Source organism: Colossoma macropomum, unplaced genomic scaffold (assembly GCF_904425465.1).
Source record: "Colossoma macropomum unplaced genomic scaffold, Colossoma_macropomum, whole genome shotgun sequence".
NCBI lineage: Eukaryota > Metazoa > Chordata > Actinopteri > Characiformes > Serrasalmidae > Colossoma > Colossoma macropomum.
The window spans coordinates 8,045,888-8,070,167 of NW_023494809.1; the positions used below are offsets into that span (position 1 = coordinate 8,045,888).

Consider the following 24,280-nt stretch of genomic DNA (forward strand, 5'->3'; position numbering starts at 1 on the left):
GGGTCCACGGGGGTCCTGCCCACTGCAGAACAGGGTGAAAGGGGGCTAACAAAGTATGCAGAGATGGACTACAGTCTGTAATCATAGAACTACAAAGTGCACATGTATGGTCAATGGAACTGATAACACACAAAACAAGAAGGAGCATAATTTGAATTTATGAATGTGTTATATTGTATAGCAGCTATATTTTACCACTGATATTACTACTAACAGTAATAATGAACGTGCTTATTTAGACAATGACAGCCCTAAACAGTGGCACAGTGATCAGCATACAGCCGTTCAGCATGGCCTGCGCGGACAGCCTGAATCTGAAACGTTAGACAGAAAAATTGGGGGAAAAAAAGAACTTTGACGATCCCAAGTGACCCAACAGGAGCATGAGCACTCAGAAAGTGAGTGAGTGTGTGTGTGTGAGAGAGTGAGTGTGGAGGGTGGGAGGAGGTCTGAAAGTTTCCCCTCTCCTCTCCGGCCAGACCGATTAGCCCACAGCCAGGGAAAAAACTTCAGCCCGGCGCGCGCCGCTAGCGGCGGTTAGCAGCCCGAAACAAACATGGTGGCGCATCAGCGCGGGCTGTCGGTCACTGCACAGATGTGAAGGTGTTCATACACAAACCCCTCCTCGGCAGCCGGAGCAGCCCGCCTTATCTCTCCCTCCCACTCCACTGCTCTGTGTTTTATGTCTGCGTCACAACAAGTCGAGAGAGAGAGAGAGAGACAGAGAGAGAGAGAGAGAGAGAGAGGGAGAGAGAGAGAGAGATGGTGATGATGATGATGATGGCGTCTCTGTCGGCTCGATTCTTTCAAGCCTCCCTGAAGAACACGTTCTAACAACACCAGCAAAGCGGGAGAGAAAGAAAAGGAGGGAGGAAAAAAAGAAAGGAAGGATGAGAACATGACGGAACGGCGTGGCTCTAGACAGACGGACGGACAAAACGCTGACGACTTGACTGACTGACTGACTGACCGTTTTGGCATCGACACGCACACACACACACACACGCACGCGCGCGCGCCCGCTCGCGCACACGCTCGAGCACATCCATATTCTGGAGAGTAATTGAGGCGCGAAAAGAAGAAGAAGAAGAAGAAGAAGAAGAAGAAAGACAACCAAAACACCGGAGGTCGGACATTTTCATGTCAAGCTCGAACAGCAGTCTCTGTGACCCCAACAGAGAAGAGTGCGACTTTACAGGTAAAGCTCGGAGCTTTTCTGCTCGTCTTTTTTTCTCTCTTTTTTTTCAGCCGCTCTTAACGTATTTCTGGATTTCCATCATGTCTGGAGCCGGCAGAGTTACGTACGCGGACAGGAGCGGATCTCTAGACTAACCGCTTTCAGTTCTTTTCGCCGCGGTAACACTTCTTTATCTTCATCCCGAGCACAATGTGATAGGTTTATAATGGGCCTGGGAGGTGAATGCGCTCTAATGGGCTGTTGCATAAGGAAAGCTGGGGATCCTGCTGTGGCAGTGCCCAAGCCTGACTGCCTCGGTGCTAATGCCTCAGTCTCTCATCATTCAAAGCGCTGTACTGTATACTGTCGCTATGCACTGAGTGTGAATTTAACCCTTTAGGTCGGAGAGTGCCTCGCTCCTGAGGCCCTCAGGGCTGTTTTTCCCTGGACTTTCAACTCCGTTTGTAGTTCTTTCAGCCTCTCTTTCTCCACACTTTCTCGAAGTGTAAAGTGTCTCTCTTCCACTTCATGCTCAGGATGGGGGTAGTCAGCGAGGGAGAAGACGTTTTAGCACGGTGGAGTGATGGACTGTTATACCTGGGCAGCGTCAAAAGAGTGAGTTTTCTGCTCTTTTATCGTGTGTGTGTGTGTGTGTGTGTGTGTGTGTGTGTGTGTGGTCCTTACAGTTTAGCTTTTTTTGCAAAAGATACATATTCCTTGTTTTTTTTCACACAAAACAAGGCTAAACTGTGGTTAATGAGGTTAAAGGGGAATTCCACCAATTTTCCAAAATCTCTGCATAATGCAGTGGTTGAGATGTGTAGTCATTCAGAGTGGTTTGATGTGAAATGGTTCATTTGCAGGGAACCCGGCAGACGCAGATTTGTGATAGGAACCCAGGGGTCCTGATGTTCACAAGGCAAATATAGCCATTTTATGTACTATCCAAAACCACCAGTGAACCTACATATGTCTATGATGATGGTAAAATAGTGGTCAATCTGAAAAAAGTAAGTTTTTTTGGGGGACTATTTTGCCTTAGAACACCCTTCATATATCCCCCACCATGAATAGGTTAAATTAGCATGATAAAAATACATTTTAGACCAAAACTTTATCACAAAACTAGTGTAAAACCGTGTCTCAGAGTGTATCAGACAGTGTATTTGTAACTATTCATGTATTAACTTTCTGCAGGGGAGCTTTTAGAGGGGGACGTCTGGTTCCTATCACCACCACTGTAAACAGTTCTGATTCTGAGTTTCTCCAGAGCAGAGCATTTCACACCAAACCACTCTGAATGACTTTGTTGATATGATATGATATGCCATTTAATTATGCAGAAATTCAGAAAAATTAGTGGGGTTTCCCTTTAATGTTAGGGTTAGGATTAGAAAAGTAATTTCAAATATTTACTTACATATAACACAACTGGGGTATATTATTACATATAGGCAGTTGCATATATATAATACATGTGGGACGTACTATTACCCTTAGGTACTTACCTGCATAAAAATGTGTGGGACACATTACATATAGGCAGTTATGTATAATACATATGGGACATATTATGATCATATATGTGTTTACATACATAAAATACATATGCAAAAGCACAGTTTAAAACCATTTATCTTGGCAATAAGTGTGTTTTTGCTTGTAAAAAATACCACATATTATTAGAATAGATGCACGCACACATAAATACAGTAAACTGTAACAAGAACTTGGTTCCAGATTTCCAGATTTCACCCAAACTCCCTCAGCCATCTGATGGATTTGTTCATGTTTTATCACCAGCTCACTTGATTTAAGATGAAGCATTGTTAAGCCAAACCAGGTGTTGTATGATAACTACAGTTAATGCTGGGCTCCCACAAGGGGCAGACATAAAACCATATAATGTTATTTTGTATTTATTTAAATTTTAGCGTTAGCAAATAAAAGATAACAGTAGATAACATACTATTAATGTGTATAGGTAGCATGATTACATCTAAGTAACTCTTGTGTGTCTCTGTTATTACTGTATTGGGTACTGGACACCAACAACTCATGTGACTTCTGCTCCTCAGGTAGATGTTGTCAAGCAGTGTTGCTTGGTCAGATTTGAGGATAATTCGGAGTTTTGGGTCCTCAGGAAAGACATTCATTCATGTAAGTGATCTCGTTTTAAGCCGTCAGCTCTTCTCAGCTGCACATTCACAGTTGCAGAGTTTTTGTTAACGTTTTGAAAACCCAGCAGCAGTTTTATGTCATGAAAAGATTTATGACAAGATTCTTGACAAGTTCATTTGTCAGGAAAATGTTCAGTATGTGCATTTAATGGAAGTGTGCGCCCGAGTAAGGACAAAAAGGGAAATGTTGAATATAAATGATATAATGTCCACTTTCCTGATGAGTCTGTCTGTGATTAGCACTACATGTGAAAAGGCTGGTCAATTCCATCTGATTTCTAGTTTTAAATAACATCATTTTTAGGTGTTTCTTTTGTGTACTCTAACATGTTGCTGTGCTGAAGGGATAATGCGGTATGGGAATAATAATACTGGGTTATCTCTGGTTAATTTGAAGTGGTATATTGCACAATATAAAAGTGAAAAAGTGAGGAAAAAACGTTTTTTTAAGTATCATAAACTAATAGCTAATGAACCTATGTTACTGCTTGGAGTAATATCTGAAAATTAAACTAGAACATATTAAGTATACTTTAAGTGTAATATTACTCTAAGTCAGTGGTTCCCAGTCCTGCCTTGCACAAGTGTTTGTGTTAAGAGTCTGCCCTGCTCCCAGCACACCTGATCCAACTAATCCGCTAATTAACAAACACTTCCTGAGTTGAAGTGGGTGTGTTTTGGCAGGAAAACACAAACGTGCAGGACTGGGGCTCCTCTAGGACTAGCGTTGGGAACAACTACTCTAAGTAATAACACTTGCTCTTTCCTGTAGTCTGTGCACAAGTTCCCACAGCACATCTACAGTAATATTAAAATAAAGTAAAAATGTTACAGTATGCCTTTAGAGCTGTTTAGTTCCTTTGCATTTGCGCTCATCTCTCAGTCTATCATTCCGTCTTTCTCATGCTCTTTCTTTTCTTCTCTTTCTCTCTCTCTCCATCAGTCTCAGCCAGTGGGGAGGACGTTTGTTGTGTCTGTGACGGGCCACCTCTTAAAGAGCCTCTTATAAACTGTCTCAAATGCCGCCACGGTAAGCAAACACGTTTTATTAAGATTGCGTTCCACCCAAAACGCAGCATTTAATATGTGATTTCTAACTATGAAGATCGTTTGGGAGACTCTAATGAGCAGTCATAATGTATGGTCTTTTGGGCCAGGTTTGTGACATTTTAATCTTAAACTGTCATCTTTTTTGCACATTGTTTAATTTTAATGGTAGTCAACACCACCGATTTCCGGTTCCTTAACCTAAATCAGTCACTACAATTGCCTAGTTATTTTGTTAAGTTACAGAATGTTTAAGTGGTTGATTAAAGGGGAATTCCACCAATGTTTCAAACTCTTGCATTATTCAGATGTAATTAAAGTCATACAGAGTGGTTTGATGTGAAATGAGGCATTGTAGAGATTTCTTTACAATGGTGGTAGGAACCAGGGGTCACTTTTTTCAACAAATATATTTTATTTGCTTTCAAACATGACCAGCGGACCTACATGTGTCTTCTGAGTTTTAATATGTACTGTTGATGATGGTAAAATAATGCTAAAGTTTTCTGTTTTTGCCTTACTTTACCCTGCATGCACCTCCCCACCATGAATACATTTTAAAACACATTTCAGTCCACAAGCTTCTTTCAAAACCATCATAAAACAATGTCTCAGGCAGTAGGCAGCGTATTCATAATCATTTCATGTAATAGCTTTTTGTGAGGTAGCTTTTAGAGGCATTAAATGTTTCGGACATCTGGCTCCTATTACCGCCACTTTGAATGGATCTGACTCTCTAGAAAGGCGCATTTCGCATTAAACTGCAGAAATAGCTTATGCATAAATTTCAAAGAATCTGTGGAATTCCCCTTTATGTTCTTTCAAAGTGATTTCACTATGCAAATCACAGATTAGAGATGAAATCCTCATGCAAGATTTTAAAAAAATGTTTAATGTTTTAATTTCACAAATATCAGACATTGGTTACAGACATTCAGACTGACCGCTGTTTACCTCTGTGGCTGAAGTGCTGTTTCTGCAACTGAATTTTAAAAGTCTCTTGTACCCCACTTGTGTGTTTTTACAGGTGCCATTTATCAGATAGTAAAAGATGGTCAAGCTAGTTCAAATATTTATATGCAAAATATTCGGCTTACATTGTCAACAACGTTGATAGATCTTGGAAGAAGATCAATTACATATTTATTCCTACAGAGAGCACCTTTAAATATTCATTGCCTTTTAAAACATTTAAGACCTCTCAGGGTATATCGCAGCATACATTTTCTGTGAACTGGTATTCTGTGTTATTTCAGGTTATCATCCGCAGTGCCATACTCCAACCATTGAACCCGAGGTTGACAGCAACTCCTGGATCTGCCGCCAATGTGTCTTTGCTGTTGCAACCAAGGTTGGAAATAGAATATGTGGCTGCATGATATGGCAAAAAATGCTAGTATTTTGATTGTATTCCTACATACTGAAATTGAAAATGATTTAACTAAAATCATTTACTTCTGTTAGAATCCTTGAATATCTTGATTCATCAAAACAGAACCTCATTTGGAGCTGTGATTGCTCAAGCTGCTCATAGCACACAGGAAGAAACGTTGTAATTAGTTAGAAGATTCATTTGCATATTGCATTCTATTATATCAGCATTGCAAAAGCCACTTTATTAGGTACACCTAACTTATATTTACACTTATTGTTCGTTTCATCAGGTCCACTTACCAGGTGTATTTTGTAGATCTACAATTACAACTTGTTTCTCTTTAACCTTCACATCAGTGGTCAGGACCCTCACAGGACCACCACAGAGCAGGTATTATTTGGGTGGCGGATCATTCTCAGCACTGCAGTGGCACTGATGTGGTGGTGGCATGTTAGTGTGTGTTGCGCTGATACGAGTGGATCAGACACAGTAGTGCTGCTGGAGTGTCCACTCACTGTCCACTCTATCAGACACTCCTACCTTGTTTGTCCACCTTGTAGATGTAAAGTCAGAGGCAGTAGCTCATCTGTTGCTTCACAGTTTTTGTTAATCATCCTCTAGTCCTTCATCAGTGGTCAGTTTCTGGCTACAGGTCGCTGTTGGTTGGTGGACTATTCTCAGTCCAGCAGTGACACTGAGTTCACACTACAACGTCAGTGTAACTACAGTGCTGAAAATGCAATAATACCTGCACTGTGGTGGTCCTGTGGGGGTCATGACCATTGATGGCCAGGGTGAAGAAAGCCTAACAGATGATGCGGAGATCAGATGCACTACAGTCTGTAATTGAAGAGCTAAAGTATAAGTGTACCTAAGAAAGTAAATAGAGGTTTTGGGCATTTTGGGGTGTTACGCCGTAGTAAGTTTTGTGGAGATGTCTTTTTCTATTTTTAATGGAACCTTAAACTAATTCAACAAATTAGTTATAAAAGAGGATGACCATGCGTGAAGCTCTTCTTCCTTCCAGTCTAACATTGTATGTCTTCCGTTTTTTGTGACAAAGTTGTCGCACCCCACCTCCACCCCATCTCCTTCCAGTTCCTCAATCCTCTCTCAGTCTTGCCTCTGTTGATCAAGGCGGGGGTCTGGCTTTCTAGCTCAAAGCAGAACAGCAACTCCAGCCTAAGTCCTCGGAGTTCTTCCCGTCTCTTTTCATACTTTACAACCATATGTTGAAGGCAGTGATGCACCAAAATGAGAATTATTTACCGAAGCCAAAATCAGTCGAAACCCAGTAGAAAGGGTTGTTTCATACAAAATTTGATAATTTACTGTCTTATTCTTGCTTTTGAATTGCTGTAATAATGCTGACGATTTTTCAAAGGCAACACTCACCATGTTGGGAAAGAGAACTGACAGAGAACTAGAGGACTAACTTAATTTTAAACATCTTGCTAAATAATATTTTATGAAAATATGGTTTCCTAATAAGGAATCTACAGTTGAATTCCAGAGCACCACCGCTATAATGACAAAAACACTTTTGTTACATGTAAAGTACATGGATGTGGCTTTGGAGCTCCTGTCTAGCAGTCTGAAGTTTCTCCAGAAGGAGGCGCTGTTAGCACACAAGTCACTTTCGTATGCATCATTTAGAGAAGAAACAGCAATAAACCTCAGCAGGAGCTAACGAACATTAGCGTTTGCATTAACAACTTTAAAAAACAAAGATAAAGTTTATTGCGGAAAGACATTGAGTTACATCATATTGTTAAAGAGTTTTATTAAAGCTGTTAATGCTAAAAAGCATGTAAGATAAAAACCATATAGAATATATATCTAAGCTGCAGGATTTTTTTTTTGTTTTGCTCTTTATCTCGTACTACACAAACTGTTTGTATCTGTGTTGACCAACACTGGAGAGTGAAGGACACAGATGATCTTTTTAAATGACTATTTGTTATTCTCATTATCGTTCAGATGACATTTCATTGTAGACCTATTTAATTGTTTGCTTTTTTCAGGGTAAATTTTTCTGTCTTTTGTCTCTTTTTGCTACTTTCAACCGTTTTTGTACAAAATATTTGGTGGCTGAAATTATGGTGCATCCCTAGTTTAATTCGACCTAGCAAATATGGAGCATTTATCTGTTTGGTAACCACATTCAATCCGTACACTATAGCACTGAGCAGTAGGTGCATAGGATTTAAAGGGATGCATTTCTGTACGTACGCTCCAATGCAGATCTCTACTTTTAGTGTGACTCTTTGTGAATGTCCATGAATTACTTATGCTGGGCTGTGTGTTTATTAGGTAGCGGTGCTCTGCAGGTGATGGCTGGGAGTCTGCCACACTAAATGGGCTTGTTCTTTAATCTGTCCGTCAGAGCTCGCATTTACACCCCCGGCTGACAACCCCATTTGACGATAGAAATCTTGTTCGTCTGACCTCAGTTCGGAAATATAATGACTTTCCCTTTCAGCTGTTCTTTTCCCAACTCCAATCTTCAAATAAGATCTCTATTAAATGTGCTTACATGACGGGGGGGGGGTCGGAGGAGGGAGGCTGAGTGATGCGATGCATAGAACTGACAGGCTGTGTTTCATCCTAGAGAGGGGGAGCCTTAAAACGAGGGCGCTTCGCCCGACTCATGCAGTTAATGAAACTGAGGCTGCCCTATCAGCTGTCGTCTTTAGACTGGGATCCCCAGCACCTGACCAACCAGCAACAGTGTTACTGCTACTGTGCCGGGCCTGGAGAGTGAGTTGACCTGCGCTGCTCTTTGCTGCCTTAAAAGACTGCTTTTAAAAATTTGGGTGTTGGTTTGTCTTGAGGTTTGGACATACCTGCTTTTCTTTATCTTTTCTTTATGGTTACATTGTTTAATAAAGTGCTGGGGACAACTAGGAGAAAACTAGATATAATGTGTAGTCCACTTTAAAAACGCTGTATCAAATACTGTTCAAACCTGTCCTAATGACCCGAACACAACAAAAATCTGTCTAAAACTAACCAGACCTGGCCCCAAAGTGCTGAATAAATCTAATAGGATAGCGCAAAGTACCATGTAGTGACTGAGGCTACGTTGACAGGTAAAAGTGGCCCAAATCTGATTTTTCTCTTCATATGTGACACAGATCTGTGTGCCAGTGTGAACAGCAAAAACACATTGAATCTGACATTTTCATTTCCGATATGAGACGCTTTCATATGTGGTACTGAAATCCGATCTCAACAGCCAGATCGGAATTCATGCGTTTTTTACGTTAATCCAACTCGACATTCGTCATAATTTCGCGCTGCTGAGACTCACAAACATTTGGGGTGATATTTCTGTACAAAAATTTGAAGAGACTTTTCCAAAACAACTGTGTTTGAAGAGATTTAGAAAGAAATGGCCGAACGTGGCCGCAGGAGGCTGCAGCGTCAAAGAACAGTTAAAAGTCTGAAAGAATCCGAGGACGCGAACCAAAGAAGTGACCGTGGCCGAATAACGTGCACCTTTTACAGCGAGCTTGAACACATTCTGGGTGATGAGCCCAGCTATCTGTCAATGAAGCTTCATCATGGCTCCTGTGATGCTGGCGAAGGTGAAACTGAAAGCTCGGTGACCGACTGGCGTCCGTTGGCAGTCATGATTGTTTACCTCTGGATGAGCCTCGTGAAGCAACGTGAATCATTGTTCTTTTGTGCATGCAGTCAGTTTAGGATCTGATCTGTTCAGACTGACGTCGCATACAGATCACATTTAAAAGATAAACAGCCAAACAAAAAAATCGAATTGGGTGAGAAAATCAAATTTGGGCCACTTTTACCTGCTGTGTGAACGTAGTCTGATAGCTGTCATTAGATTATCGATAAATGAAACAATATTGTATTCAATTTTCAATACCATACTATTAGAAAACAGTCCATTGATCAATATTAAGTGTAAATTCTGTGTTAAAGAATTTATTCATTAATCAGTGCTTTCAAGCAACATCACAGACGCTTTAGTCTGGATAAACTTGCCATACCGTGCTGTTCTCACGCTGCGCAGGGTAAAATCTGTCAAAAATCTGTCAAAAAACTTTTTTGTTGCTTATGGCAGTATGTTCTCACTACGTATCTAAATAAACCACGCTCAAAGGCTTTTCATAAAGCTTTTATTCTTCACTTGCCTTACTGATGCTACGTCTAACAAGCTCTCAAGCATAGAATGTCAGCTACTGAATTTCCAGTGACGGTGTAGACGATGTACCTCATGGGCTTCTTATTAACTGTTGGAGTTGTACATTCAAAATTTCATAAAGTAGTAGAGGATGGACCAGAGAATGTCTCCAGTGTGCAGTTGAAGACCCATACACAATGTTGTAATAGATCACTATCAGAATGAAGGAAGCCTCATCAAATATAAATAGATGAAGATGAGCTAGGAATATTATTTCTGTACTACAGAGTGTGTAATTGTATGAATTTGTATATCTTGAGGGCAACATTAAGTGTATATGCCCCATTGGATCTTGCTAAATACTTCCAGTGTTAGCTGAGCTAGCCTACAAACCGTTCTCTGTTTCCGTGCTATTTACACTAAACGTTGTATGCTTTGTCACTGTAATGTTCCAAATACAATAGAAGAACTTATCCTGTATAATGCTGAATAGTTATGTTCATCCTAATACACTTTTACCAGGCAGCACTCACCCACTGCCACTGCCTCTTGTCAGAAAAAAACAGTGTTTAGCTGCTATTTTCATTATCTCAGCATGCAGTATCAGAACTTAATTATTGTCAGTGCACTGCGTAGCTACTAGAGCATCACCAAGAGCTGAGGAATAACCAAAAACATGTTTCTGCATGGTCTTATGGATGTTTTAGAAGGTGTTTGAACAGATTTATGCAGTGAGTTATCATATAAAAGATTTTACACAAAGACTGAACTTTTTCAAAAAGTGGTGTCCCCAGCGTCCCTAGCGTTTATTACACCTATGATAGTAAAGATATCAAAACTATGACATTAGAAATGTAGGCCTACTTGCAAGTAAGGCTTTCTAGACTCTTACAAACCTATAATAAACCTGATTGGCTCCAAAAGATTAAGTGAGGCACAATTCCACTAACTTTAAATGAGACACACAGAGCAATAAGGGTTATGTAATGAATGTGGTTCAGTATTTTTTTTTTTGTGTAAAAAATGTTTTGGAAATAGTAGTGTACATGGTTATTTGCCTAAGAACCTGATGGCTAAAAACTGCTGTGTTTTTCAGGGCAGTTTTTTATTGCAGTTAGTTACTACATACAGGTCATTGTTAAGATTTTTTTTTAATCACTACAAGTACCGATACCTGAATTTTTGAGACCAGTTCCTGAGCTCTACCTGTTTCGATACCTTCTTTCAATTAAAAACTGAAAGTGGATGTGTCCAGAAATTAGTGAGAGATATATTTACTGTATATAATGGATTACAGACTAATCCAGAAGCACTGGCTTTAATATCATGCACGCTTACGTATCGTGTAATTTAGAATTCATATAGATCTGAATTGAAATTTCAGGATGTCAGACTTCATGAATAATACAGAATTTGTGGGAAGTAAATACAGAGTGTCTGTGCTTTAAATCATTAGGCTATTTTAAATGGCTCAGTTAGAAAAGACCTGAAAATAAGACCAAATATATTTACATACAGTTCAGAGAAAAAAAAACATCTGAAATGCAGGCTGATTTACTACACCTAATTCAGTTCCCCAACCCTGCTGCAACCTAATCACATCTTTTTATTAGGTGGAACTTGAAGATGTTGCAGTGCGGCAGTTGTGGACAGTGGTTTCATGAAGCTTGCACCCAGTGCCTGACCAAACCTTTGCTTTATGGAGACAGGTGAGGATATTGGTGCCATTAAAGTGCACCGGTGCTGCACTACTGATTTTACATGCAAGCCTCTTTCTAATTTGTTTTTAAGGTTTTATCAGTTCCAGTGTTCGGTTTGTACAAATGGCCCAGAGACTATTCAGAGACTGCCTATGACCTGGTAAGAGCATATGTCTGTTTACTATTGTCAATGACCAAATAGGCAAAACAGAAAAATAAAGACTTTTGGTGCTAATGGATTTCATAAGTGATGTTTTTTTGCTATTTTATTCTGTCCATCCAGGGTAGATTTGGCCCATTTAGTGCTGTATCATCTGTCTCTGTGCTGCAAGAGGAAATACTTTGATTTCGATCATGAAATAATGTCCTTCACAAATGAGAACTGGGATTCTTTGCTGTTGGGCACGGTACGTGGAAAATCTTGTATATACAGACATGCTAATCAAACCAACCCTGAGGATAAGACACAATTAAATATAGCACAAACTAAGCGTTCTATGAGGTTGAACAGCCGTGTTTTTAATCATTTGATCGTCTCGCCTGTGTTTTTTTTCAGTGTTACTAAATACAACCACATTCCACTGAAATGCATGTTCCACTGCGTTCATTTTATGGCTGACAGTTATTTATATGCATGTGACGGTTTCTTTGTGTTCTCTCCGTCCCTCAGTTGTCAGATACACCCAAGCAAGATCGCTGCAACAATCTGCTCAACGCTTTAAATTCCCACAAAGACAGGTGAGACAAAGCTTATATAACCAGCGAACACTGCTATGATTTTTCCGGATCTGCTCGTAACCATCCGTATGAGTGGGCTACTCTAATTCAGCAGAAGTGCGTTGTCCTAATACACCAGAGAAATAGCTGTATTATGTAATTACAGACAATGTAGGTGCGGTTTTGTCCTTTATGTGATAGCAGCCTAACAATTACTGCAGTAGTCCCCAGATCACTGTTATCAAATTTTGCATTTCCATTTTATTACATTACATGTAATCCACAGAACAGTACCCAGTGCTGTGCTGTTGCTGTAATGGCTCACATTCTCACCGAGCACTTTCATTTGCCATTAAGGTTTGTCTCGGGCAAGGAAATCAAGAAGAAAAAGTGTCTTTTTGGCCTTCAAGTGCGAGCTCCTCCTCCGCTGTCGTCTGACTCATCGCCTCTCATCGCTGACCAGCCAGTCAGCATCACACACCGCAGAAGGTCAGCACCTAGGCTTTCCTCAGTCTGTTTATTGTAGACTGGTGGTCATTTTGTGTCTAAATGCAGTTCCAGAAAGTGCAGGTAACGTTGGCTCTCGTAAAGATGTGGACAGAATAATAGAAGCACCAGATATATGAATTCATCAGTAATATCAGTCAATCAATAAGGAATTTGGATGCTTGTTGTCTTCAGAGATGCTTTAGTTAAACCTTCGAAGTTACAGTTACTGCTAAACTAAACTTACATCAGTGATTTCTTGCTTGTAGCTTATTTAAACATTAAAATAGTTCTGTCAAAAATGCAGATTCTTTCAGTTTTTACCATGTTAATGATTTTAAGCAGAACAGGACATTATTTGGTTATGATTTTGAATTTAATGAAATGTTATTGTTGTGCACACATTCTTGTTATATGAGAGAAAATCGTCCTTTACGTTTTTTTTGTCATTTCTTAATATTTGTTCACATTTTACATTGTCATTTCTTGACAAATACAGAACATAAATCAGTTCTAAATGTAATTAATTATGTAATTTATTGTCTAATTATGTAATAATATTCAATACTGTTGCGGTATCAGTGAGACATTACTAAATGTAATTGTATAATGACACAATATTGCACAGATATTGGCACCTAGGACAGTAAAATACAATACTGGCTTCGGCAAAGGAGAATCCTGATACCACAAAGCAACTTCTGACACGTACGTGTGTGCCAGTGGACGAATTTAAACTAAAGGAAGCATCACGTTGATGGTGGGGGACTATTTCACATTTGAGACAAGCAGTAATAAAAATGCTCATTGCTAAATCTGTAATGCCAGTATTTCATGGGGTGGGGCACTAGTAGTGGGCGATATATCGGTTAAAGTTCTTTCTAAGGTATTAGAAATAAGCACACATATTGCAGTAAAAACAGGGCAAAACAGGCTAACAGTACCTCCTTAACCTAAATGGCTGAGCCAGGCTTCTTTCAATGGCCACTCATCTCCCACTGTGTATTAAAATGCGGCCTGAGTTATTGTTAGTGCAGTCTGTTATAGAGGGAGTGAATATTAGACAGACATATGGAAGCAGCAGTCAGTTTCTTGGGGTAACAGTACCCTCTAGTCTAGGGTCAGCCTTTAGCGTAGCGGCCTGCTAGCCATGCTTGTGTTTTCTCTAATACCGGGCGCCTCCATTGGTCAGCTGCATCAGACAACCGTGTGGTCACAGGCATGGTCTTTACAAAAATCCATGGAGCAGCAGCTGCTGCTGACAGCATGAATGACTGTAATATTTCTGGTAACGCCAGCAGTCTGAATACCCGTGTATGCTTATGTGTACATACTGTAGGTTTATTTATGTATTATTTAATTCTGTTTTTAATGTTTTGAACCATTAAAATATATAAAATTTGCTTCAGTTGTTAACCACAACTGAGTGCCATGCATTTCACCTTAGTATATTCTTTGTGACATATGTCACTGTATTTTGTAAAATAAAGTATTTAAAAAGTGGAATTGTCTAGATATTAGGTTGTATAGGCACCTATTGAGTAGTGAGGTTAAATAAGAGTTAGTATCGGTGTGTGTATATATATATATATATATATATATATATATATATATATATATATGCCGATCAGGCATAACATTATGACCACCTCCTTGTTTCTACGCTCATTGTCCATTTTATCAGCTCCACTTACTATATAGGTGCACTTTGTAGTTCTACAGTTACAGACTGTAGTCCATCTGTTTCTCTGCATACTTTGTTAGCCCCCTTTTACCCTGTTCTTCAGTGGTCAGGACCCCCATGGACCCTCACAGAGCAGGTACTATTTGGGTGGTGGGTCATTCTCAGCACTGCTATAACACTGATGTGGTGGTGGTGTGTTAGTGTGTGTTGCGCTGGTCTGAGTGGATCAGACACAGCAGTGCTGCTGGAGTTTTTAAACACTGTGTCCACTCACTGTCCACTCTATTAGACACTCCTACCTTGTCGGTCCACCTTGTAGATGTAAATTCAGAGACGATAGCTCATCTGCTGCTGCACAGTTTGTGTTGGTCATCCTCTAGTCCTTCATCAGTGGTCACAGGACGCTGCCCACAGGACGCTGTTGGCTGGATATTTTTGGTTGGTGGACTATTCTCAGTCCAGCAGTGACACTGAGGTGTTTAAAAACTCCAGCAGCACTGCTGTGTCTGATCCACTCAGACCAGCACAACACACACTAACACACCACTACCACATCAGTGTTACCGCAGTGCTGAGAATGATCCGCCACCTGTTCTGTGAGGGTCCATGGGGGTCCTGACCACCGAAGAACAGGGTAAAAGGGGGCTAACAAAGTATCAGAGAAACAGATGGACTACAGTCTGTAACTGTAGAACTACAAAGTGCACCTATATAGTAAGTGGAGCTGATAAAATGGACAATGAGCGTAGAAACAAGGAGGTGGTCATAATGTTATGCCTGATTGGTGTATATATTCATGATGTGCCAAAAGTCATAAGACAGGAACTAGTATCATGTAGGACAGGGTCAGACCCACCATCATATTCAAAGGTTAGGTAGCAGGCAGCAAGGGTCTGACATTCCGAAAAGAAAAACTCATCCAAATGCCATTCTGTTACTTTGTGCACCCTCTCTGTGTATTGACACTCTTTCTACCGTTCCATCTCTGCAGAGGAAACTCATCAAGGTTACTGAATGATCTTCTGTCATTTGGTCCACAGCCCCCTGTCACTGCCGTGCCAGAGACGAACGGTGGTGCCTGAATCTCGCAAATCAAAGCGGCGCATGGTCGAGACACAGGTCAGTGCTTCTGTCTTTAACCGCAGCCCGGTCAGGAGGAAGACCGGCAGGGGCCACATCCGCCTGCATTGAAAATGAGCTCCTCTCAAACGTGAAAGTGACCCAGCAGTCCCAGCCAGGCGATAAGATTCACCTGTTAACTTCAATTGTCTTTGTGTTTACGGCGCGTTAACACAACACACGGGAGATTGCTGGCCTGCCGTTTTGCTTACTGCTGTTTGACCTGTAGAAGCTGCAGTTACCACTAAAGCATGTCAAAATTTTATATTAATTATTTCTCAGTCATAGCTTATTGCACCAAGCAATTCTACCAAAAGTGCTTTCTCATGTTAAAGAGGTGATATTTTACCATGATTTGGATTTGGTGAGAAGTTACTGTGTAGAGTCTTGTTTTTTGGAAAGAAAATCCTTTACATTTTTCATATTTTGAACTTGCCTTTTTTTGTTTTACGCTGTTATTCTGTGATAACGAGCTATTTTCATTTGTTCCTCAAGATCTTAAGTTATTTATATTTTTTCATGACAAAATGAATGTTGTTTTACCACAACATAACGAATGTCATAAAACAATATCCATTACGTCAGAATAGTGACATAAATATCAGGTGATATCAAGAACACATAAAAATAACTCCTTATAATGGAACAACATTCCTTGGCCCCTTTGAGCTTCTGTATTTTTGCCCTGTTTTTGTCAAAACAAAAAGAAAAAAACGTGCAAACCTGTCGATATAGAATGTAAATCAAATTTATTTTATTATGTAACTATGTAATTAAATTATGTGAATGTGTAATTACATTTAAATAGTATAGCAAAACAACAATAATAACTCCTCAGTCTCAGTCTATTTGTGCTCATATAGATTTGAGATAAAGCACAGACTCATGTTTTGTGGTGGGATTATTGTCATATGGGTGCAGGAGAATGAAGGCATGGTTGGAGATGGTCAGAGAGTTTGTCCAGATGCATTTGGCAGTCTTTTACAGTTCGGCTAGGTGGCACTGGCACAATGACAGTACAGCGAATTTAAAGTGGCAGTGTATCATCTGTACATGTACTGTAATATTTTTACCTTCGTCCTTGTGATCATGCACTGTAGAATGTTCTGCGCAGGAGAAAAGAGAAGGGCCTATACATAAATACAGATCTTGAATCTGTGTTATAATATGAGACATAAGGTAAAGCAATAATAGAACGTTTGCAGCGGTCTCGACTTTGATGCATTCTTATCTGTCCATGTTTCAGCGAGATTACGGGTGGTTTTGAGATGCTGTGTCATGCTGCTATTGTCAAATGACTTGTGCAGAAGGGAAATGCACCACAGAGTAATGCCATCATTTAGATTCTGCATGAGTGCTGAAACTCTGACACCATGCTCTAACACACTGCTGCCGTGCAAGAAGCATACACTCACCCACAATATGCGCTCACTCACCTCTGTTTATCAGGCTTTTAAAGCTAAGGGTACTGATCTCGCTTTAGGTCTCATTTGTCCATAGTTTTGTATTTATAAGCATATAAAAGGGGAAAGAAACAATGCTAGATCAGTATTCTTACTAATACGTTTGATATCTATGGACAAGTATGTTTTACATTTTGTTCAGTTTTGACTCTCATTTTAGCAGTTATTATTTTAATTGAAATTCTGAACTTGTAAGTTCAAAAAGATATATTTTATGAGACTCTTAAATTGTGGCAGTTTTTTTTCTTCAAAAGAAACAGCCGTGCAAACTCTAGCAGAGAAATTCAAAACTTGCATAAGTTATCAGAGCATAAAATAATAAGGTAATCAGTTTTCATGATATTTTATGTTTATAAAGTCAAAAGTCAGACGTTTGTAGAACTTACTGGTTTAGGGTTAGTTACACACATACTTTAATTACATAGTATCATGATAAATTCTGTGTATTTGGTGTATTGTGATACACTAAGCACAAACATATTGTGAATATTGTCAGTACTCAAAGGACACTGATCAACTGCATGCTGAGTTTTTGATAGTAAAACATCAAAACTCTACTACAACGTTAAAAGTTGTTAGGTTCATGAACTTGTTCATAAAGAAATTGTTATAACTGTAACGGTTGGATATATTTTTAAATTAATTTTTCTCCAATTAATGGATTTCAACTTTGGGATTTACAGTGTACAGCTGAGTAACTCAATGATGCTTGTTAGCTTTCAGTTATTGTAAGAAATGTGAGCATTTGTCAAACTTATGACAGGAAAAACCCAATAATAGATAAGGATTCTTACCCATAAGTGTATAAATACGAACAACTGTGTTTATTACACTGTGTGTTCCTGAAATGAAAGTTCTTTATCTTTAAATATCTTTCGTGAGATATTTTGTTTTATTCCTAAAAAGGTAGATGTTCAGTACTTAAAAGTCCCCCATGCGCTGAATCTTGCAGTGAAATCCAAAAATGCTAATGCTAACAGCTGCCATTGAGCTAGCATTTCAGTCATCGAGTGCATTTACATGCACTTAATAATCTTTTCTGCGGTTATCTGATTATTCAAATGGTCATGTAAGCTGCATACTCGGATTTCTTAGATCAGATTAAGAAATCTATTAAGGAGAGCGGGATTTTAGCTCAGTAATCAGATTTCTCAGCACATGTAAACTCTTACTCAGATTTCTTTCAGATTTCTCAGTCTGCGCATGTGCAAAACAGAGCAAGCAAATATGCAAGCAACATTTAACGCAGCACCCATGAGATGGCAACAAAACACTTTTAGAGTGACGCTGAAACCGACTACCTGCTTGACAAAATGAAAGATTTAAATCTTTTTCATATACTAGATGTTGATTTTTAAAAAAAAGCTGTGGCATGATGTTTGAGTTTTGCATTACATTTATGTCTTCCTCTGTGAGTTTATTCGTTTTTGTTATTATTATTATTAAAGCAGAAATCTGATTATTGCTTGACTCATGTAGACCTGGAGTTTCCCGTTATCTGAACCCCCAAGCGCATGTAAATGTGTTTATGGTATTACTGACAAAATCTGAGTTATCAGATTGTTAAGTACATGTTAATGCACTCACTGTTAGCAGTGTTAGTTTTTGCATTTTTAGGTTAAGTATAAATTCTATACTTTTTTGTCTTTCAGCCCTGTCCTCCAGGAGTTACTGCCAACCCGATAGATCTGGTGCCATGTTGCCATGGTTATGTAGGTGGGGCGAACATCTACAACTCCCGAAAATCGGAGGAGGAATTAGGCTTGGGGTTAGTACTGTGTCAGTGAACATATCTAGATCTCAACCGTAATGACTTTACTGATGTTTTGAGGACTGACATATGAATGTCTGAAGGGCATTAGCATTTACTTGCTGTTATGAATATTTTACATTCATATAGAAGGTAGAAACTGATTTAAGGTTCATTAATCAATTCTTCACTGATGAAAATGAGTATTGGTCAGTACTTTGGGCTGTTCAAGCGGAAAATGTATTTGTTTTTGACAGGTCACCTCCCAAGAGAATGTTTGCCCTGTATCACCCGTCATATAATGGATCTCAGGGTCTGTCTCGAACTTTGCATCACTACAGGTTTGTAAACAGCGAGTATGTTTACAGACAAGTTTCTGATTGTAGTGTTCACAGTTGTTTTTGTATGATATATTACAGCGAGCATTGTGTAAAGGAAATTGTCACTTTTGAAATTGATGATAAAATGGCATTATCTGTACTGATGTTAACATCCTAGTTGTGTTATCACGTAGTATTATTAGAACAGCGGGAACTATTCATGTAAAATTAGGAGTCAGTAATTCCACTAGTCATGTTCACATCTCTTAACTCGCCAAGTTAATGTCTCCCCTTTTTGAATGTCGCACCTTTTATTTTGTCTCAAATTAACTCCAGGTGTTCTACAGTTTACAAACTATATGATGTCTCTCCTGTTTCGTGTTGGGATTAGGACCAGGGTTAGGTTTGGGGTTAAGCCTGTCTTAGCCATGAAATTTCTGTTAATTGCCATGTAAATATTTCTGATTAAGAATTTATTTCTCTCTTTTGTTCAGAATATGCAACTATTAAAGTAAAGTCTAAGTGGCTTGTTAAATTAGATGATCAGCTTTCTTACTTCCTAAAGCCAATTTCACACAAGACGCAGCAACACACTCCTATATTAATCAGTGTTGGCTTTCACACCGGCTACTCACGTCACGTGGCGTACCAGCAGTTTCTGTGCAGAAATATTAAAGAAATGTAATGTCTGTGCTATAATATACAATCTAAGCTAATAAACAAATCAGCAAATCTAGTTTAACTCTTTAGAAGTCCCTTAAGTTGGTTAATGTTGTGAACATCACCTGGAGAGAAAGCCAGCAACAGTCAGGACCCTCACAGAGCAGGTACTGTTTGGGTGGTGGGTCATTCTCAGCACTGCAGTAACCCTGATGTGGTGGTGGTGTGTTAGTGTGTGTTGTGCTGGTCTGAGTGGATCAGACACAGCAGTGCTGTAGGTGTTTTTAAACACCTCAGTGTCACTGCTGGACTGAGAATAGACCACCCACCAAAAATATCCAGCCAACAGCGTCCTGTGACCACTGATGAAGGACTAGAGGATGATCAACACAAACTGTGCAGCAGCAGATGAGCCATCATCTCTGACTTTACATCTACAAGGTGGACTGACAAGGTAGGAGTGTCTAATAGAGTGGACAATGAGTGGACACAGTGTTTAAAAACTCCAGCAGCACTGCTGTGTCTGATCCACTTGTACCAGCACTGTGAGGGTCCATGGGGTTCCTGACCACTGAAGAACAGGGTGAAAGGGGGCTAACAAAGTATGCAGAGAAACAGATGGACTACAGTCTGTAATTGTAGAACTACAAAGTGCACCTATATAGTAAGTGGAGCTGATAAAATGGACAATGAGCGAAGAAACAAGGAGGTGGTCATAATGTTATGCCTGATCGGTGTATGACTGAAAGCAAACATGATGTTAAAAGAAGTTTAATTTAAGTAAAAGATGACACAAGCATCTACAAATCATCTGCAGTGGACAAATTAAAGTGCCATTTTTTTCTTTCACATTATCATCTACTACTTTGTCTTTTTCTATCTCATGCAGTGCGGAGGACCCTTGTCGGCTTCCAGCTCCCTGTCTCCCCTTTTCGCCCCCTCATTCAGCTGGCCAGAGGTTCGAGCAATGCCCCTCACTGTTCCTCCGTGATGTCACTCCCTACCCCAACGGAGTGGGCATGGAAGGGTCTGCGGCAAGAGGCTGGGGCGGTGGGGAGGCCGTCAGGATTCTGGCCAGACGTGTCACACCAGACGGAAAGGTCCAGTACTTAGTGGAATGGGGAAACGTGGCGGTTTACTAAAAGAGGGAGAGTAAGAAGAGAGTGAATATATATATGACAGAAAGATAGAGAGAGCAGGTGAGAGGAAGAAAGACAGTACATAATATTCAACAGTTGGGGAAAAAAAATGAGGAAAGCTGTATGAACCTGCTAACTGGGTGGGATATATATATGTGACAGCACTGGACTCGAGTCAAAGCAAGCAAAGAAAAAAAAAAAAACAACATGAAACAAATCCAGGTTGAGCTCAACAGCAACTTCACTCTGTGGGATTATACTGTTAGATCTCTTTTCCCCCGCAGGCGTCTCCTATATTTTGAATACTGTTAGAAAACACCCTTAGAATGCCTTGAACTTTACTATCATGATTTGTATTATATATATACGATATAAGCTATCCATGGTAATTATATGTTGTTTATGCACTCATCATAGTTCAGGAGGTAAGATTTTGACGAAAGTTTTACGGAGAGGTCATAAAGTACACCTGCAATTGTAATATTACCTTAACAGGTAAGAAGGGCACCCTTGAGAAATAATCCAAGTCGCATTTAGGCATTCCTCTTAATATGCAAACCTTTTATGATTGATGATCTAACAGGAGGTCTGATCAACAATATAATTAGGCAATAGAGAAAAGTTCGTTTTGCACGTCTGGGGATCATCTGATACGAAAATGTCGAATAGCACCTTCATTATTCATTTTGTTCAAGTACACCTTCAAGTGCTCAAGGTAGCAGCACCTTTTTAGGTCAGGTCATGACCCATATTGAGGAAATTTAAAATTTCACATGCTCAAACATGGATGTTTCACTCATGATCTTCATGTCATATTGTAACCATATTTAAGAGACACAGGTGATGCTAACTAAGCTACACTGAAACAGAACTGCCATTCTAACTAGCTGACTTTTTTCATACCTAATTCTGTTACCAGTTGGTAAGACATTGTGAAACTTTGATTTTTTGATTTTTTTAATATGTGCCGTCTAACCCATCAGTAAGTGTGCACAGCAAAAAAAAAAGTTGAAGTTAAAGGGATCAGCTGAAAAATGTTTCCTCAGTTTTTAAATTAGCTTAGTGAATGTAATCACTTTAGATTTACTTTTCACTGATTCAGCTACACTGAGCTAATTTAAAAGTTTTAGATGTGGTAATTATGTGTGTGCGCAGCGTCCTTAAATGATTTAAGCAGCCTACTGTAAATCCTGTAACACCAATGCGAGGAAAAGAAATGTACAGCTATAGATAACAACATTTTCCCACAGTGTTCTTCTCAGAGAAGACTATATATAGGCCCATATAGATACAAACACACACACACAAACACACACACACACACATACACACATACATATGTATATGCACTTCATTAAGTACACCACCTCCCTGTATCTACACGTTGTCCATTTATTATATAGGGGCAGTTTTTACTTCTACAATTCCAGGCTATAGCCCATCTGATCTTCTGCACTCTTAGTTAGGCCCTTTTCACCCTGTTATTAAATGGTCAGTACCCCCACAGGACACCACAGAAATTTTAAACACAGAGTTTTAGTGTCACTGCTGGACTGAGAATAGTTCACCAACCAAAAATATTCAGCCAGCAGCGTCCTGTGGGTAATGTCTTGTGGTCACTGATGAAGGATTACAAAATGACCAACGCAAACTGCAGCAACAGGCAAGCTACGGTCCCAATCTTTACATTTACAAGGTTGATCAACAAGGTATGAGTGTCTAATAGAGTGGACAGTGAGTGGACACAGAGTTTAAAAACACTGGCAGCACTGCTGTGTCTGATCCACTCGTACCAGCGTAACACACACTAACACACCACCACCAGGGTGAAAATGGGGCTGACAAAGTATGCAGAGAAACAGATGAACTACAGTCTGTAATTGTAGAACTACAAAGTAGTTAGTAAAATGTAAAAATGGACAGTGAGTGTAGAAACAATGATGTTTACCTAACAAAGTGGCCAGTATGTATGTATGCATATATATATATATATATATATATATACACAAAACCTTGTATCTCCATTTTTGGCATTTTTCAGTGTTTGACAGAATTTGAACATTTCTGTGGCCCTTTACATTGTATGTAAATTTCATGATGATTGGACGAAAAGAAACGGCCCAGAATTACTTGGAAAAGAATCTGGTTCCATTGACTTACATTAAAAGTAAAGTATGTTCTTTCCTTCTCTTGTAAAGTTACCATTTTGGAGATATGAGGTTTTCTTCTGACCACAGCGATATATATACACTCTCGGTGCTTTATCACAGCAAAACTTTATTTGCTTCAGTTTACAATAAGACAGTATATAACACTATTTAAAGACTACATACTGTCTGTATACTTGTCAATACCGTCTCAGAACAGAACCTTATCTGGTTGGCAAGTGAATGATTTTAAGAAGTTGAGAACATTTGAGACCCATTTGAGCTGGTAAATAATGTAGTTGTTGATGTGGAGATGATAAATATTAGCCTTAATTAAATGTGTTTTTATTGCAAAAAATAACTTGCTAGTCTCAGCTTCAGATGCATGTCATTCAAATGGCCCTTTCCTGTCAAAGTAGGCGGTTCCTTGCCACATTAAGCGATAAAATGCACACTCTCTTACACTAGGCAGAAGTCTGGCCTTGAGAATAAGGTAACAATGGGCCTCATTCATCGAAATCTTTTTACGTTTTTTCCTAAATGTGTTCTTGAGGAAGGTCCTAAGAAAAAGTCTACGTCAGATTCATGACGTGTCTTTAAACCGTAGAATTGTTCGCACCTTTGTGCTCTCGAGTGTGCGTAGATTCTGTTCTTACCTAAGAACAAATTCCAAATAGGAAAACATTGGTAAATGTCAGAATCTTTGTGAAAACTGTGGAAGTGGGTATTAAGAAGAAATTTCTTCTTAAGAACGGTGGCAAATGAGGCCCAACGACCTTAAATTCTTTAAGTAAAATAAAAAAGGAAGCACTTTGTATCTTTGTGTCTTTGGGATACTGCACCATTAGTAAGGTGTTCAGACTGTTATGTTACAGGATTTTACAGTTTCACTGTAATCAAATCATTCAAGTAATTCATTGTTGGGTTTTATCCTATAGGGGGTCCCAGTTATGACATTTATAGAATTTCAGTTATGACTAAGGCCTTTGGATGCAACTGTACACATGCCTGTTGATGCAAGACTCTGCATGGAACTTTTAGAAACCCACTCAGTCCTTGTACTGATTAGAGACCGATTATTTCCTCTGAGCAGAACTTTGGTCAGTCTGAGCAGTAACTCCTCATGCGAAAGAGGTGAACTTCATCAGTGAATGAATCGAATGTAT

The 24,280-nt window shown here is 39.4% G+C and overlaps 1 protein-coding gene across 1 annotated transcript; it reads left to right on the forward strand.

Moving 5' to 3' along the window:
• The first annotated feature begins 721 nt into the window (after positions 1-721).
• Positions 722-22,744, forward strand: phf1 (PHD finger protein 1). The gene is made up of 15 exons (XM_036558875.1): positions 722-1,198; positions 1,714-1,792; positions 3,256-3,337; positions 4,301-4,387; positions 5,661-5,755; positions 8,391-8,539; positions 11,543-11,638; positions 11,721-11,789; positions 11,913-12,036; positions 12,300-12,367; positions 12,704-12,835; positions 15,557-15,635; positions 18,751-18,866; positions 19,106-19,189; positions 20,718-22,744. The coding sequence occupies exons 2-15, from the start codon at positions 1,715-1,717 to the stop codon at positions 20,968-20,970; spliced, it is 1,512 nt and encodes a 503-aa protein (XP_036414768.1). The 5' UTR covers positions 722-1,198; position 1,714; the 3' UTR covers positions 20,971-22,744.
• The last annotated feature ends 1,536 nt before the right edge of the window (positions 22,745-24,280 follow it).

Bases quoted from the DNA above. Each gene is read 5' to 3' on its own strand.
- phf1 (XM_036558875.1), top strand. From the start codon at position 1,715: ATGGGGGTAGTCAGCGAGGGAGAAGACGTTTTAGCACGGTGGAGTGAT. The intron at 8,540-11,542 runs GTGAGTTGACCT...TCTTTTTATTAG, and splicing joins TACTGTGCCGGGCCTGGAGA to GTGGAACTTGAAGATGTTGC. The intron at 11,639-11,720 runs GTGAGGATATTG...TTTGTTTTTAAG, and splicing joins CCTTTGCTTTATGGAGACAG to GTTTTATCAGTTCCAGTGTT.